Source organism: Sminthopsis crassicaudata, chromosome 1 (genome assembly GCF_048593235.1).
Source record: "Sminthopsis crassicaudata isolate SCR6 chromosome 1, ASM4859323v1, whole genome shotgun sequence".
In the NCBI taxonomy this organism is placed as follows: Eukaryota; Metazoa; Chordata; class Mammalia; order Dasyuromorphia; family Dasyuridae; genus Sminthopsis; species Sminthopsis crassicaudata.
In genome coordinates this window covers 191,735,592-191,749,487 of record NC_133617.1, presented here as the reverse complement: position 1 = coordinate 191,749,487, position 13,896 = coordinate 191,735,592, and the positions used below count along the sequence as shown (strand labels likewise).

General features: G+C 36.4%; 1 protein-coding gene and 1 long non-coding RNA gene across 4 annotated transcripts in view; one reads left to right on the top strand and one right to left on the bottom strand.

Moving 5' to 3' along the window:
- NFATC1 (nuclear factor of activated T cells 1) overlaps positions 1 to 4,112 on the top strand; it is a 202,702-nt gene extending 198,590 nt beyond the window's left edge. For all 3 annotated transcript variants that reach the window (XM_074273459.1, XM_074273482.1, XM_074273467.1), the window contains exon 10: positions 2,097 to 4,112. In XM_074273459.1, coding sequence (XP_074129560.1) covers positions 2,097 to 2,146 — 50 coding nt within the window. In that variant the 3' untranslated portion in view covers positions 2,147 to 4,112. The remainder of the gene's footprint in view (positions 1 to 2,096) is intronic.
- LOC141546022 (uncharacterized) overlaps positions 1 to 13,896 on the bottom strand; it is a 145,539-nt gene that overhangs the window by 57,359 nt on the left and 74,284 nt on the right. The gene's annotated exons all lie outside the window — the stretch shown is intronic.

Genomic DNA, 13,896 nt, shown 5'->3' with positions numbered 1-13,896 from the left:
TAAAAGAGGAATTTAGTGAACATAATCAAAGGTGGTTAATCAAGAGAATGACTATGTAGGGGATAGTTTTCAATTAAATACACTCAACATATATGCTGCTCAAAAGGGGGAGAGAGAAGATTGTTTTGGTTTTTGTTTTCACATGGTTGCATTAAAGTTGAACACTAACAATGAGAGTTCTTTGACCTTCTTATCAGAGTATGGAAAGCGGCCCATTGTGAAGATTACTGACTGAACCCTTTCTAATGGATTATACATAGAAGTTATCCTCATGTCAGTCTTGGGGAATTTGTGGTTTCATTAACTTATTTATATCTGCATGTTTTTGTCAATCAGGTCTCCAAGATGTCCCTAGGATAGTTCTGATGGTGAGAAAGAATGAACAAATCAATGAATTAATTCAAATTGGAGCTTTGGTGGCTGGAAATTAGGACTCACAAGTTCTTGGGCTATTCACTAATTTGTTTCAGGTCCCTAATCCATGAAAATGAGATCTAATCTTATTAAAGTGGATTGCTACTCAAATACATTCTCAAAAACAACAGTTTGCTCAGAGTAAGCTCATAGGGAGGCAAGTAGCTGAGAAGATTGGCTTCTTTGATTCTTCACACCTTGTAAATGAATCAATGGAGGTCTAGGTCTAGTAGGAATTCAGAATTACAAAATGGTGCCAGCTAATTACCACAGACTCATTTGATATAATTTCTGACTCTCCTGTGCACATATTATTGTTATTCTTTTACAAGTGGCAAGGAGTTAAAAGGGATGGGGAGGGAGTATTAGGGGTGGTGGCGATGAAGTATTCAGCAGCTAATTGCTCCAGGAAGTTGACTTTAGACAGCCCAGGGCCTCTGCAGAAAACACATGAGATTTATCTGTGTGGCCGTGCACTCCAGCCCATGGGCAAAGGGAAATTTGGGCAGTTCCATGACGTACACATGGACTCCCCACCTCCAAATAATGTTAGGAAAATGAGAAGCAATGACAGTGGTACTGATGGCATTTTCCCTATCTTAGAGCAAATCGCCTGGCCGGGGTGGTAACTGGAGGTGGGGTGGAAATAAGAGGGGATGTTGTGCAGTTCACTGGAGCTGGCCTTTGCCAGGTTCAGTCATTTCCTGTCCATCTGCCAAAAATCACAAGCTGATAAACGGACATCATTTGAGTGTGGGAAACTGTGCAGCTTGACTATCTACAGGGAAATAAGAGAATGAAAGAAGAGGCGGGAGTAAAGAAATTCGCTTAGTGTCAGTGTGACCATCACACTGCCTGATGCTAAGAAAGAGATATTTTCTCTCTTTTCAAATGCTGACAAGATGGCCAATTTTCTCTTTTTAACCTCAGTACTTAGGAACAAGGAAAGGGACACAACACACCTGGCTTACGTAACACGGCATGTAAAGACGGCGAGAAAATACTTGTTTATAAATACAATTAATGGGCTGACATAGCAAAGAAGTTGTTCACTTGAAACACACACACTCATGCCACCACCATGCTTTATGAAATCTCTATATTGCACAGTGGAAAATCAACATGTGTATTCCTGTCCTAGAGAAATAATATTTCATCTTCTAAGCATCAAGCTTAGCACTCAGCACCTCTACTTTGTACGTGCTATTACAATGTCAAAAGGGTCAATTAATAATTAAGTTATGGGCTATTCAATTTCATAAACATTACACACTTACTATAGATTGGGCATTCTGCTAAGTGCTGGGGATGGAAAAACAAAAATTGAAAACATCCTTAACCTCATCAAAAAATTTACATTCTACAGAGTAAAGAGGAATTGATGGGAAAGGGTTTGGGAAACCTAGATAAGCTTAAGGACTCTGGTTCTAGGATAAGTTTCTATTTCTAACTTTAATCTGCTAAGCTGAATCCCTAGTAAGTTGAATGTTTTGCATGTCCTGGCTAAATAGGGTAAATGGGCTTTTAAAAAGTAAGAAACGTTTTCATTAGCTCTGTGATATGCATTTCACACACTGAGCATATATTGAAACTATGGGAGATGTGTTCCTTTGACATTTCAATCTATATTGACTTCTAATCATTTCATCTTAATAATTCTCCTCCTCTTTTTTCTCTTGCAGTAAATGAAATAATAAGAAACGACCTCTCCAGCACCAACGTCCATGCATAGCTTGCTTTGCAATATTGGAACTAATTCAGAAGCCTCATGGTTTCTCTACAGCTGACAGGTCAGCTTCTGCAAGAGACTTTTGCCTGAATGAACTGAAAACATTATTGGTACCACTTGGATCTTCCAACTTGACTGAATGCTAGGAGCTGAAGATTTCTATCATGTATTATATGTGTGTGTATATATATATATATAATATATATATATATATATATTTTAAAAAGTGGCTCTTTGACTTCATCAGCAGAAGATATTCTGGAGAAAAACAAAGTCATCTCAAGAAAAAAGGAGGAGGATGTATGTGGACAAAAAAAAAAAAAAAAAACAAAACCTTATGTGGTGGCGCTTTTTACTGGAGGAAATGGGGAAAGAACAGAATGATAGATTGGACCCAGACTTCATCTTTTTGGCACGGCTAAAATTTGAAACTGGAAGTGCCTTATTTTACCAGATTATAGCATCAGAGCATCTTAGTAGGCTTTGAATTTGCTACCATATGAGTATTGTAGGAGTAAAAACTATCAAAGATTTCATTCTTAATGCTTAATCTCTTTCCAAATCAAAAGAATACTGCCCATGACGGGTGGGGGTGGGAGGAGCCTATAAAGTTTCCTGAATGTGCTTCAATTTTTCCTCTGCTTTAATTGATGATTTCTTGCCTTATTCAGTGCATTTCAGAATCCTTCCAGTTTGTCATCTCAGCTCTTTTATCATAGCCTCTTTTTCCCTGTGCTAGTAAACCATAGGATTGTTAATTGTAGCATGCTAAGATTTTTTATTTTTATCTAGCTTTAAACATAGCACAAGTCAGTTAAATAGCACAAAATAGATTGACGGACAAAACATTGATATCTATCTATTACATGATAGTTCTTGCATTTGCATGTACATACATCTAAAGGACATATATTTATGCATAACAAATAATAGAGTTGATGATTATCAGCCTTCAGCCCAGCAAGGGCATCAAGTTTAGCAATAATCAGTATCCATTTTAAGAAATGTATTTCAGACTCCAAATCTGACTTTTCAACTATGTTTGTTAGGGGCTATCACCCCATCAATAGATATGCATTTTTTCTAGCCTCATGCAGTTAAACAAGCACTTTAGAAAGCCAGGAAAGATGCATACTGAACACATATTCTTTACCAAATGGCAAAAGATAAAAATAACTGTACATACCATTAAAAAGAGTGTAAAATATTTGTTCAATTATAAGATTATTATTCCACAGAAGCCTTATAACTCTCTGCTTCATGAAAGAAAGATATTACCAAAAAACAATGTTTTAATATGCAGCGCTGTATAGGATGTTTTCAAATGAATTCATGTTAATGGAGCACCTAATAGGTTAGCTTAGCCTTTATTACTGTATTTTGTACAATTAACTGCTTATTCTACATTATTATTAGCAGTGACCTATTATTTCATATAACCAAAAAATTAAAAAAAATTAAAAAAAAAAAAAAAAGCATGGCTTAATTAACAATGTTTAACCTTAATATTGTGCCTTAGGAATCAATGCCCCCTTATGGAACATGCCTGTATTACATCCTCAGGTGGAGGTTGTAAGTTACTATTTAAATGCAGTGTCATGAAATGGAAGAACTTTTCTTGCATAAAGAATCACCTTTTCACATATTCTTCTGTATAATTATGTCTTACTTTTGTTGAAAAAAAAACAGCAAACCCAAAAGCCATATTTGTAACATTTGCACATAACTGTGAAGAGCTGAGAATAGAATATGGCTGTGTGTACATATTGGGCAGTTACTGCTCCTATTAGCAAACTATATTATTCCCTACCTGTTTATTCCCAATTATTTACCCAGTACTTAGCATCATAAAAGTTGCATGAAATATGTTTTGTAGACTGCCATCTTAAAGTAAAACTTGGATAGTTGTATAAGCTATCTTTGTAGTTAGAAATTAGATTCAATAAAGCAATCTATTACATAATTATAATTTTTATTTTTTGCTGGAAATTTGTCTGAGAGTGGTTCATTTTCTTTTGAAAAATCCTATTTTTTTCCTTCTAGCATCTAGGAAGAAAGCTATTTTTATAGTAAATATTGTCTATAGTTTACATATGCATATTTCAGAAGTCCTTTCAAAAACCCCATAGTTTTTCTGGCAACCTACTGCAATCTGCTATATGATCATTTTAATATGGAATTGAATAGCCTTTGCCAGAAGATTCACTGTTTTTCTCTTCTTTCTATACTGAGAAGAAATCACTGCCAAGGAAAGAAATGCATGTATGATATAGTTCTCAGATGTGATCCACTTGGGGCTTCAGAAATATCGGTAAAGGAATAGCAGAGCTTTCACATGCCAAGTATTTTTGCTTTCAGGAGTATGCTGGGTGAGGCTTTGACCACACACATGCACACATGCAATCCAGAAATCCTTTCACAACATCACTCTAAGGCTTAAAAATATCACATCTTTGTCAGATACTTCTCTGCTTCTTGAAGCCAGGCTCACACCCCATCCCCTTTGTTTCCTCCAATTTTAAGCTTTGGGTGGGCAGATATAATATGGCTATTCCCAAGTGAAATATGAAATGTGGATTCCCTACCCGTAATTATTATTTTTAATTGGCCAACTAAATATTTCATGTCTTCACTCTCACTTTTTAGGGAAAAAGAAGAATCTCAGATAGCCAATCACAAGGGAACTTCAGTCTGAGGGATTCTAAACTGTAGTTTGTAGGAAGTCTTCCCACCAGTATATATCACAAACCTTCCACATCTCATCCTGGGCTATCCTTGGCTATATCTTTATATAAATTCTCCACAGAGGATACACCCAAAGTACTGGAGGTCTTCTGTTTCTTCTAGTACTTCAAGGGCATTCGCATAATACTCTTCATACAACTCTTAAATAATGTCTTTGACACCTTTTCTTGATCCCAAGCTATTTGGTCACATACAGTGACCTACTTATGTCTACTATTTGATTTTTCCATTGTCCTTTGGGCTACCTCCAATTTTGATCCCTCTGAGATAGTAGATGGCATTCAGAGATTCACAGGAAGCACTAGGAAAATATTGCTATTAGAGAAGAGATTTTATAGCAATAAATGGCTTGGATCATTTTTGGTCACGGGGATCCAATGAAATCACAAATATTCATGGAGCCATCCCCGTATTTGGTGCTATGCAAAGCAAAACCACCAATTCTTTAGAAGGTCTGGTTTTCAGCATGGCTAAAGAAAGGAGTTATCAACAGAGAAAACACAGAGGAGAGTATACCATGAAGAAGGCAGGGTATAACGCATTTTCATGAGCTCTACTCTATTAACCAATTCATTGGGCATCTAGTACTGCTAGGCATTATACCTATGCTTTCAGAGGGAATCATCCCAAACTCCAGTGCTTACTGAAGCATAACAGTATGTTAGAAGCCAAAGTGGCCCAAAGGGCTAAAATTCTATGGGGCATAACAAAGAAAAAGGTTGAGGTAGGCAAGTTCAATTCCTTCCCTCAGTTCCTTCCAAGACAAGCTCATCTTACTGGTTCATATTTGAGAACAGACCAACAGCACTGAAGTGGGTTTTACACATGGGAGAACTCTAGCTGCTTTCCCTATCAATAACAGAGTGGAAACTGTGTTTGAAAATGGGTTTAATGGGAGGGGAGGAAGGTGTCACTTGTTTGATTTAAATCTTTTCTTTCAGAAAGGTTAATACTAGCATTATTACAATCCTGTAATATGTTTTTAAATTTAGAGAATAAATTTTAGATTCTATACTTTTGATGCCATCTTTGATCATTAGAACTGAAAGAAACCTGAGAAACCATGGGTGCAAGATGTTTATTTTACAGCTGAGGAAACTGAGACCCAGAGAGACAAAAATAAGTGATTTGCCCAAGGTTATGAAACCATTTACAGTGGCTGAGCTAGAGATGAGAAACTAATTATTACTCCTAGACCAGGCAACTTTCCAAGATACCATTATAACTCTTGATATTTCCATGTGGTTTTATCAATCTATTTTCTTAGTTTCATGTGCTCTTTTGAGTTAGTTTTTTCATAAGTCACAGGATCACAGATCCAAAATCAGAAGGAATCTCAGAGGACATCTGATCTAACCCCCCCATTTTTCATATGGAAAAACTGAGACCCAGGAAGGTTAATTGACTTACCCATATAGTATTGGAGGTGGTGGTTAAACACATATTCTGGCTCCAAAGCATTTACCTTGTAATCCTCTGTAGCATATAAGATCTCCAAGGAAATCACTTCTAGCAAGACAAGTCTGCCCAACACTGGGGGGGGGGGAGGAGAATAGGGGGTGGGAATGAGTGATTTAAATTTGAGATTAAAATCCATTTGTTGATTTTGCTTTGGCTTTTGGCGTTTTTTCCCCTTCAGTGAAAAGAAGGTATCAGTTTAACCTAATCTGGTTGAACTTTGGGAATCATTTCATGAGCGACTATGTCTGCAATAGTGCATCCCATTAAATGATCCATTGGGAAATCTCAAAGATACAGGTTCTTGGAATTTGTTTTTTTTTCATTTTTATTTTTTTTGTTTATAATTTTTTTCACAGTATATATGCATGCGTAATTTTTTTTATAATATTATCCCCCGTATTCATCTTTCCAAATTATCCCCTCCCTCCCTCTACTCCCTCCCCTGGATGACAGGCAATCCCATACATTTTACATATGTTACAATATAACCTCGATACAATATATGTGTGTAAATACCATTTTCTTGTTGCACATTAAGTATTAGATTCCGAAGGTATAAGTAACCTGGGTAGATAGACAGTAGTGCTAACAATTTACATTCACTTCCCAGTGTTCCTTCTCTGGGTGTAGTTGTTTCTGTCCATCATTGATCAGGTAGAAGTGAGTTGGATCTTCTTTATGTTGAAGATTTCCACTTCCATCAGAATACATCCTCATACAGTATTGTTGTTGAAGTGTATAGTGATCTTCTGGTTCTGCTCATTTCACTCAGCATCAGCTCATGCAAGTCTCTCCAAGCCTCTCGGTATTAATCCTGCTGGTCATTTCTTACAGAGCAATAATATTCCATAACATTCATATACCATAATTTACCCAACCATTCTCCAATTGATGGGCATCCATTCATCTTTGGAATTTGTTTTTTTAAAAAAAATCCGACAAATTAGAAAAATGGCATGCCACACCACAAAACCATAGTTATTAACCTGGTTTTCTTCTTTTTTGCTCCTGTTTGGCATCAGAGATGAGACTCTGATTCTAAACCTACCTGAGTTGGACACAAATTAGTCTGAAAAATGATGGCTTGATAAATGCCAAACTTGGTCTAGTCATCAGGAGCAGCCCAAGTTTGAAGCTATAACCATGAGAATCTAGGCGTGTCCCCTGTTTGAGATCTCCTGAAAATTAAAGGGCTTTAAATCTCAAGAAGACCTGGAAGATTTCCTGTCACTGTGTAAGTCCCCTTTCTTGTCCTTTCCAAACACAACTGTTGGTCTCCCCAAGGTATATCCTTTAAGCAAATTGTAGCTTTCATTTCAGCCACTTTGGCCTTCCTTTTGCAATAGTATATCCTAAAAAGAACTATTCGGTAAGGAGAGTATTTTTCCTCTTGTCTAATTAAAGGATCAAAAAGGAAAAGTAGTCCCACATTACATTGAGACAGGATAAAGTGAAAATAAGAAGAGGTGGAAGGAGGTTATTGCCTATAGGAAGGAAGCAGCAAGTTAAGATATAGTATGTTACAATAATTGTTGGGTAGAATCCTTGATATATCCGTGAGACAACTCTGGTTAGGGCAGCTAAGTGGCATGGTGAGTAGAATGCTGACCCTGGAGTCAGAAGAACTTGAGTTCAAATCCAACTAAGACACTAACCTGGGCACACTTCAGTTTCCTTATCTCTAAAATGAGCTGGAGAAGGAAATGGCAAACCATTCCAGCATCTTTGCCAAGAAAACCCCAAATGGGTCATGAAGACTTGTACACAACTGAACAAACAAGTGGATTGTTATTTGAATCCCAACTATAAGAAATACCTTTTCTTCAAAGTTTATATCAAAAAAAAAATCAATGAATTTTAGCATGACTCAATAGTCACTCATAATTGTAATCAAAAGCAAATCCCTAATGTGCTATGGGCACCTCCCTCCCTCCCTCTGGTTTTTATCCTCTGTCCCTCCTCCTCCCTCTCTTCCTCTCTCTTCTCTCTCTCTCTTCTCTCTCCTCTCTGTCTTTCATTGTCACTTGGAAGATGCCAATGAAACTCCCAAATGACAATCTGTTAGGTTACTTCTCATATGACAATTAAATTACTGGAAAATACTTTAGCAGAAAAAGAAATCAAATTTCTTGTTGACTTCAAACAAGAGACACTAGGCTTACCTATGTGTAAAATTACATTATGGGCCTTTCACACAGGATAATTTCTTCACTTCTGGTAAAAATCAACAGTCTGGCCTTTCCTCCATTCCCTTTCTTCCCCGCCCCTCACAAAAAACTAAAATTCTTTTTCACACATTAGAGTCTTAGGGTCATCTTTGTACATTTGAGGAAACTGAGTCTTAGAATGTGATTATGCTATTTGTTCAAGGTAATAAAGTTAGCTAGTTAATGGCAGAGTGGAGATTAGAATACTGGTTGCCAGACTCATGGTCATGGGGTTTTTCACCCTATTATCTGACTGTGGCTGAACTGGGTAAGTCATTAATAATTTTGTCTTGTCTTCCTCACTTTCTGTGACCTCATCCATTTTCAGATCTGAACTTTTCAAGGTTCTTTCTGAAAAAGGCTGACTCAGGCTTTGCTTTTGTAGATAGCTAAGTGTTCGCTTGTGCAACACTGAATCAAATATAGAGCTGAAGAGGCTGTCTGATCCAACACCATTTTACAGAAAAGGAACCAGACCCATATTGAAGTTAGGTACTTTGCCCAAGATCACCCAGGGAGGGACTTGAATATGGGTTCTATGACCCCCAAATCAACTACAGTCTCTGGTTAAAAGATTTATTTATTAAGGCACTCTAGGTTCTAAAAACAACTCATGTTTTGGAGTTAAGTGAGCAGATTTCACATCTGGAAATGGAACAAGATACTTCATCTCTTGGCTCCTGGCATTTTCTATATCTCCCATGTTGAAATACTCTCCCTCCTCTGTTCTGACCACTGACCTCCCTGGCTTCCCTTAGGTCCCAACTAAAATTCCATCTTTTATAAGAATCCTTCCATAACTCCATAACTTCCATAACTTCCATAACTCTTAATTCCAGTACCTTCTTTCCATTAATTATTTCCAATTTGTTCTCTATGTAGCTTGCTCTGTATATGGTTGTTTACATGGTGTTTCCCCCATTAGATTGAAAGTTCCTCGAGGGCACTGGCTTTTGTCTCTTTTTGTGAATCCAAGGCACTATGCTTGGCATACAATAGACACATAATAAATATTTACAGATTGATGGATTGGATGAGGATTCAAGATTTAAATCTTGCTTATGGCAATTGCAGAGCCATTTCTTTTTTTTTATTATTCATTTTTCCAAATTACCCCCTCCCTCCCTCCACTCCCTCCCCCCCATGGCAGGTAATCCCATACATTTTACATGTGCTACAATATAACCTAGATACAATACATGTGTGTAAATACCATTTTCTTGTTGCACAATAAGCATTAGATTCTGAAGGTATAAGTAACCTGGGTAGATAGACAGTAGTGCTAACAATTTACATTCGCTTCCCAGTGTTCCTTCTCTGGGTATAGTTATTTCTGTCCATCATTGATCAACTGGAAGTGAGTTGGATCTTCTTTATGTTGAAGATTTCCACTTCCATCAGAATACATCCTCATACAGTATTGTTGTTGAAGTGTACAGTGATCTTCTGGTTCTGCTCATTTCACTCAGCAACAGTTGATTTAAGTCTCTCCAAGCCTCTCTGTACTCCTCCCGCTGGTCATTTCTTACAGAGCAATAATATTCCATAACCTTCATATACCATAATTTACCCAACCATTCTCCAACTGATGGACATCCATTCATCTTCCAGTTTCTAGCCACAAACATTTTGGCACATACAGGTCCCTTTCCACTCTTTAGTATTTCTTTGGGATATAATCCCAATAACAGCAATGCTGGGTCAAAGGGTATGCACAGTTTGACAACTTTTTGGGCATAGTTCCAAATTGCTCTCCAGAATGGCTGGATTCTTTCACAACTCCACCAACAATGTATCAGTGTCCCAGTTTTCCCACATCCCCTCCCACATTCATCATCACTTGTTCCTGTCATTTTACCCAATCTGACAGGTGTGTAGTGGTATCTCAGAGTTGTCTTAATTTGCATTTCTCTGATCAGTAGTGATTTGGAACACTTTCATATGAGTGGAAATAGTTTCAATTTCATCATCTGAGAATTGTCTGTTCATATATATCCCTTGACCATTTATCTGCAGAGCCATTTCTTGTCTCACAGGTAAATTACTGGTCCTGATTTGACTGTTATAGAAAGAACTGGTCTGACTCTCTAATACTTTTCTTTTTTGCCTCCATTTTTGACTTTTTAGTTTTTCCAAATGGTTCTGCCTTCATTACAGAATTACTGTTATTACAAATCTGCTAGGTATATTTTGAATGCTTTGGATAACTTCACTTACCTTGGTAGCATACTTTCAAGGGATATACACATAGATAATGAGATTGATATTCATATTACCAGAGCTAACTCAATGTTTGGGAAGCTCTGAAGGAAAGTGTGAGAGAAGAAGAGAAAGAAAGAAGTTGGTAGACCAACTACCAAACTAAAGGTATACAGAGCAGTTGTGCTGACCTCATTGTTGTATGCTTGTGAAACTTGGACAATGTATCCTCACTATGTCAGGAAACTGAATTTGATTTGTCTTAGGAAGATTCTGAAGACCATTTGGCAGGATAAGGTACAGACACTAAAGTTCTTTCTTGAGATAAATTGTCAAGCATTTAAACTTTATTGCAAAGAGTGCAACTCTGATGAGCTGGCCAGGTTGTTTGAATGCCAAAAGTATGTTTGACTAAAAACCTATTTACAGAGAGCTCACACAAAGCAAGCACTCACATGGATGGCAGAAGAAGTGATACAAATACTCTCAAAGTTTCTCTGAAGAATTTTGGAACTGATTGTGACACATAGGGGACACTAGCACAGGACTGCCCAGTAAGGAATGCCTGCATCCAAGAAGGCACTGTGCTCTATGAACAAAGTGGGATTGAAATAATTCACAGGAAATGTGAGATGCACAAATTTAGAGACTTCTCCACTCTGAGTGTTCATATGTTCTATTTGTATCCAACCTGTGATAGAGCCTTTTGAGCTCATATTACTCCGATTAGTCACAGTTAGACCCACTGTACCTTGATACCAACATAGTGATATCACTTTGGTCTACTTTGAGCCTGAAGGACAGCAACTAGCCAAGTATATGAGATAGACAAAATTAAGGGATTCTGATATGATAAATTCTCACCATATATTCTGCAGTTGTTGAGCTTACAACATTAAAATGTTCAATGTGTCTAATCAGAGTAAATCTACCCAGTCATTCCTAACCACCATTCTTTCTCCTCCAAAAAAAAAAAAAAAAAAAAAAAAAAAAAATCACCCTTCATCATCTAAAGCTGATAAGCCAGAGTGTACTCCACTGACTCACAAGAGTGTCTCTCCTAAGGATTTCTTGATTATGGCAAGTACGGGACTCATTTCTTCTCTTAAGGTTAATTCAATATCTGACTTTGTCTATTATGCAAAGAATTGATATGACTCTCCAATATCCTTTTTTCTGCCCCATTTCTGCTTCTCCCCTGAACAAGTCATTGTCCTCTTTTTTCTTCCTCTCTTTTCTTCCTCATTAGGCTTTATGGGTCACAAGGAATGGAGCATTGGCTCCTATTTAAAGGAGAAAAGGAAAAGGGGCAGAGACAAAATTCTAAGTTGAACTACCAGAAAATTGAATAAAAAATTAAGAGACTCCCACAGAAGGGAAAGCTCTAGTCTTAGCTAAAGCATCAATGATCAAATAGGGCCTGTTTGCATCATCCAAAGGGGTAGAAGGAAACAGAAGCTTACTCAAACATAAAATTAATCCAGGGATTTTGATAAAATTCAACATTCATTTCTGTTAAAAAGTAGACTACCCAAACTAAGAGCTAACACTGGATATAATGGAGAAAGGATAGAGATATTTTCAGTAAATTCAGGGTTATAATCACACTTTTGGTTATACTATAAATTGGTTCAATAATTTTTTTTTGGTTCAGCCATTCTTGAAAGTAATTTATAACTATACATAAAAATCCAGAAAATACTGTTTGATCTAAAGGTATCTGCCCAAAGGGATCAAAGAAAGAAGAAAAACACCTACATGTACAAAAATATTTATAGCAGCTCTTTTTCTTAAGGCAACAAATGGATATTAAAGGGTGCTCTATTGAGGAATGGCTAGACAAATTATGGTGTATAAATGTAATGGGATATTATATTGTAAGATGATTTCAGAGAAACCTGAGAGCAGTTATATGAATTAATGAAGAGAGAACTGAGCAGAAATAGTATACAATAATAACTCCTTAAAGGAAAAAAAAAGACATTGAAAGATTTAGGAACTCAAGTCAATACAATGACCAACCACAATTCCAGTAAATCAATGATGAAGCATGCTACCTACTTCCTAAAAGAGAAGATTCACAATACAGAATGCACATACATTTTCAGATATGGCCAAGGAGGAAATATTTTTTCTTTGACTTTGAATCATATATAATCTGTCTTTTAATTTTACTTTGTAAAAGGAAATGTTCAAAATTAAAAACCCCCAGACAAACACACAACTTGAAATTCAAAAAATAAAAGGTGAGATTAATAAAATTGAAAGTAAAAAAACTATTGAATTAATTAATAAAACTAAGAATTGGTTCTATGAAAAAAACAACAAAATAGACAAACCCTTAGTAAACCTGATTAAGAAAAGGAAAGAGAAAAAGCAAATTGTTAGTCTTGAAAATGAAAAGGATGAACTCACCACTAATGAAGAGGAAATTAGAACAATAGGAGCTACTTTGCTCAACTTTATGCCAATAAATTCGATAACTTAAATGAAATGGAAGAATACCTTCAAAAATATAGCTTGCCCAGATTAACAGAGGAAGAAGTAAGTAGTCTAAATAGTCCCGTCTCAAAAAAAGAAATAGACCAAGCTATTAACCAACTTCCTAAGAAAAAGTCCCCAGGACCAGATGGATTTACAGGTAAATTCTACCAAACATTTAAAGAACAACTAACTCCAATGCTATGTAAACTATTTGAAAAAATAGGGATTGAAGGAGTCCTACCAAATTCCTTCTATGACACGGTACATGTGTCATAGACATGGTACTGATACCTAAACCAGGTAGATCGAAAACTGAGAAAGAAAACTATAGACCAATTTCCTTAATGAACATTGATGCTAAAATCTTAAATAAGATATTAGCAAATAGACTTCAGAAAATCATCCCCAGGATAATACACTATGACCAAGTGGGATTTATACCAGGAATGCAGGGCTGGTTTAATATTAGGAAAACTATTAGTATAATTGACCATATTCATAATCAAATTAATAAAAACCATATGATCATCTCAATAGATGCAGAAAAAGCATTTGATAAAATCCAACATCCATTCCTACTAAAAACGCTTGAGAGTATAGGAATAAATGGACTATTCCTTAAAATAATAAGGAGCATATATTTAAAACCTTCAGTAA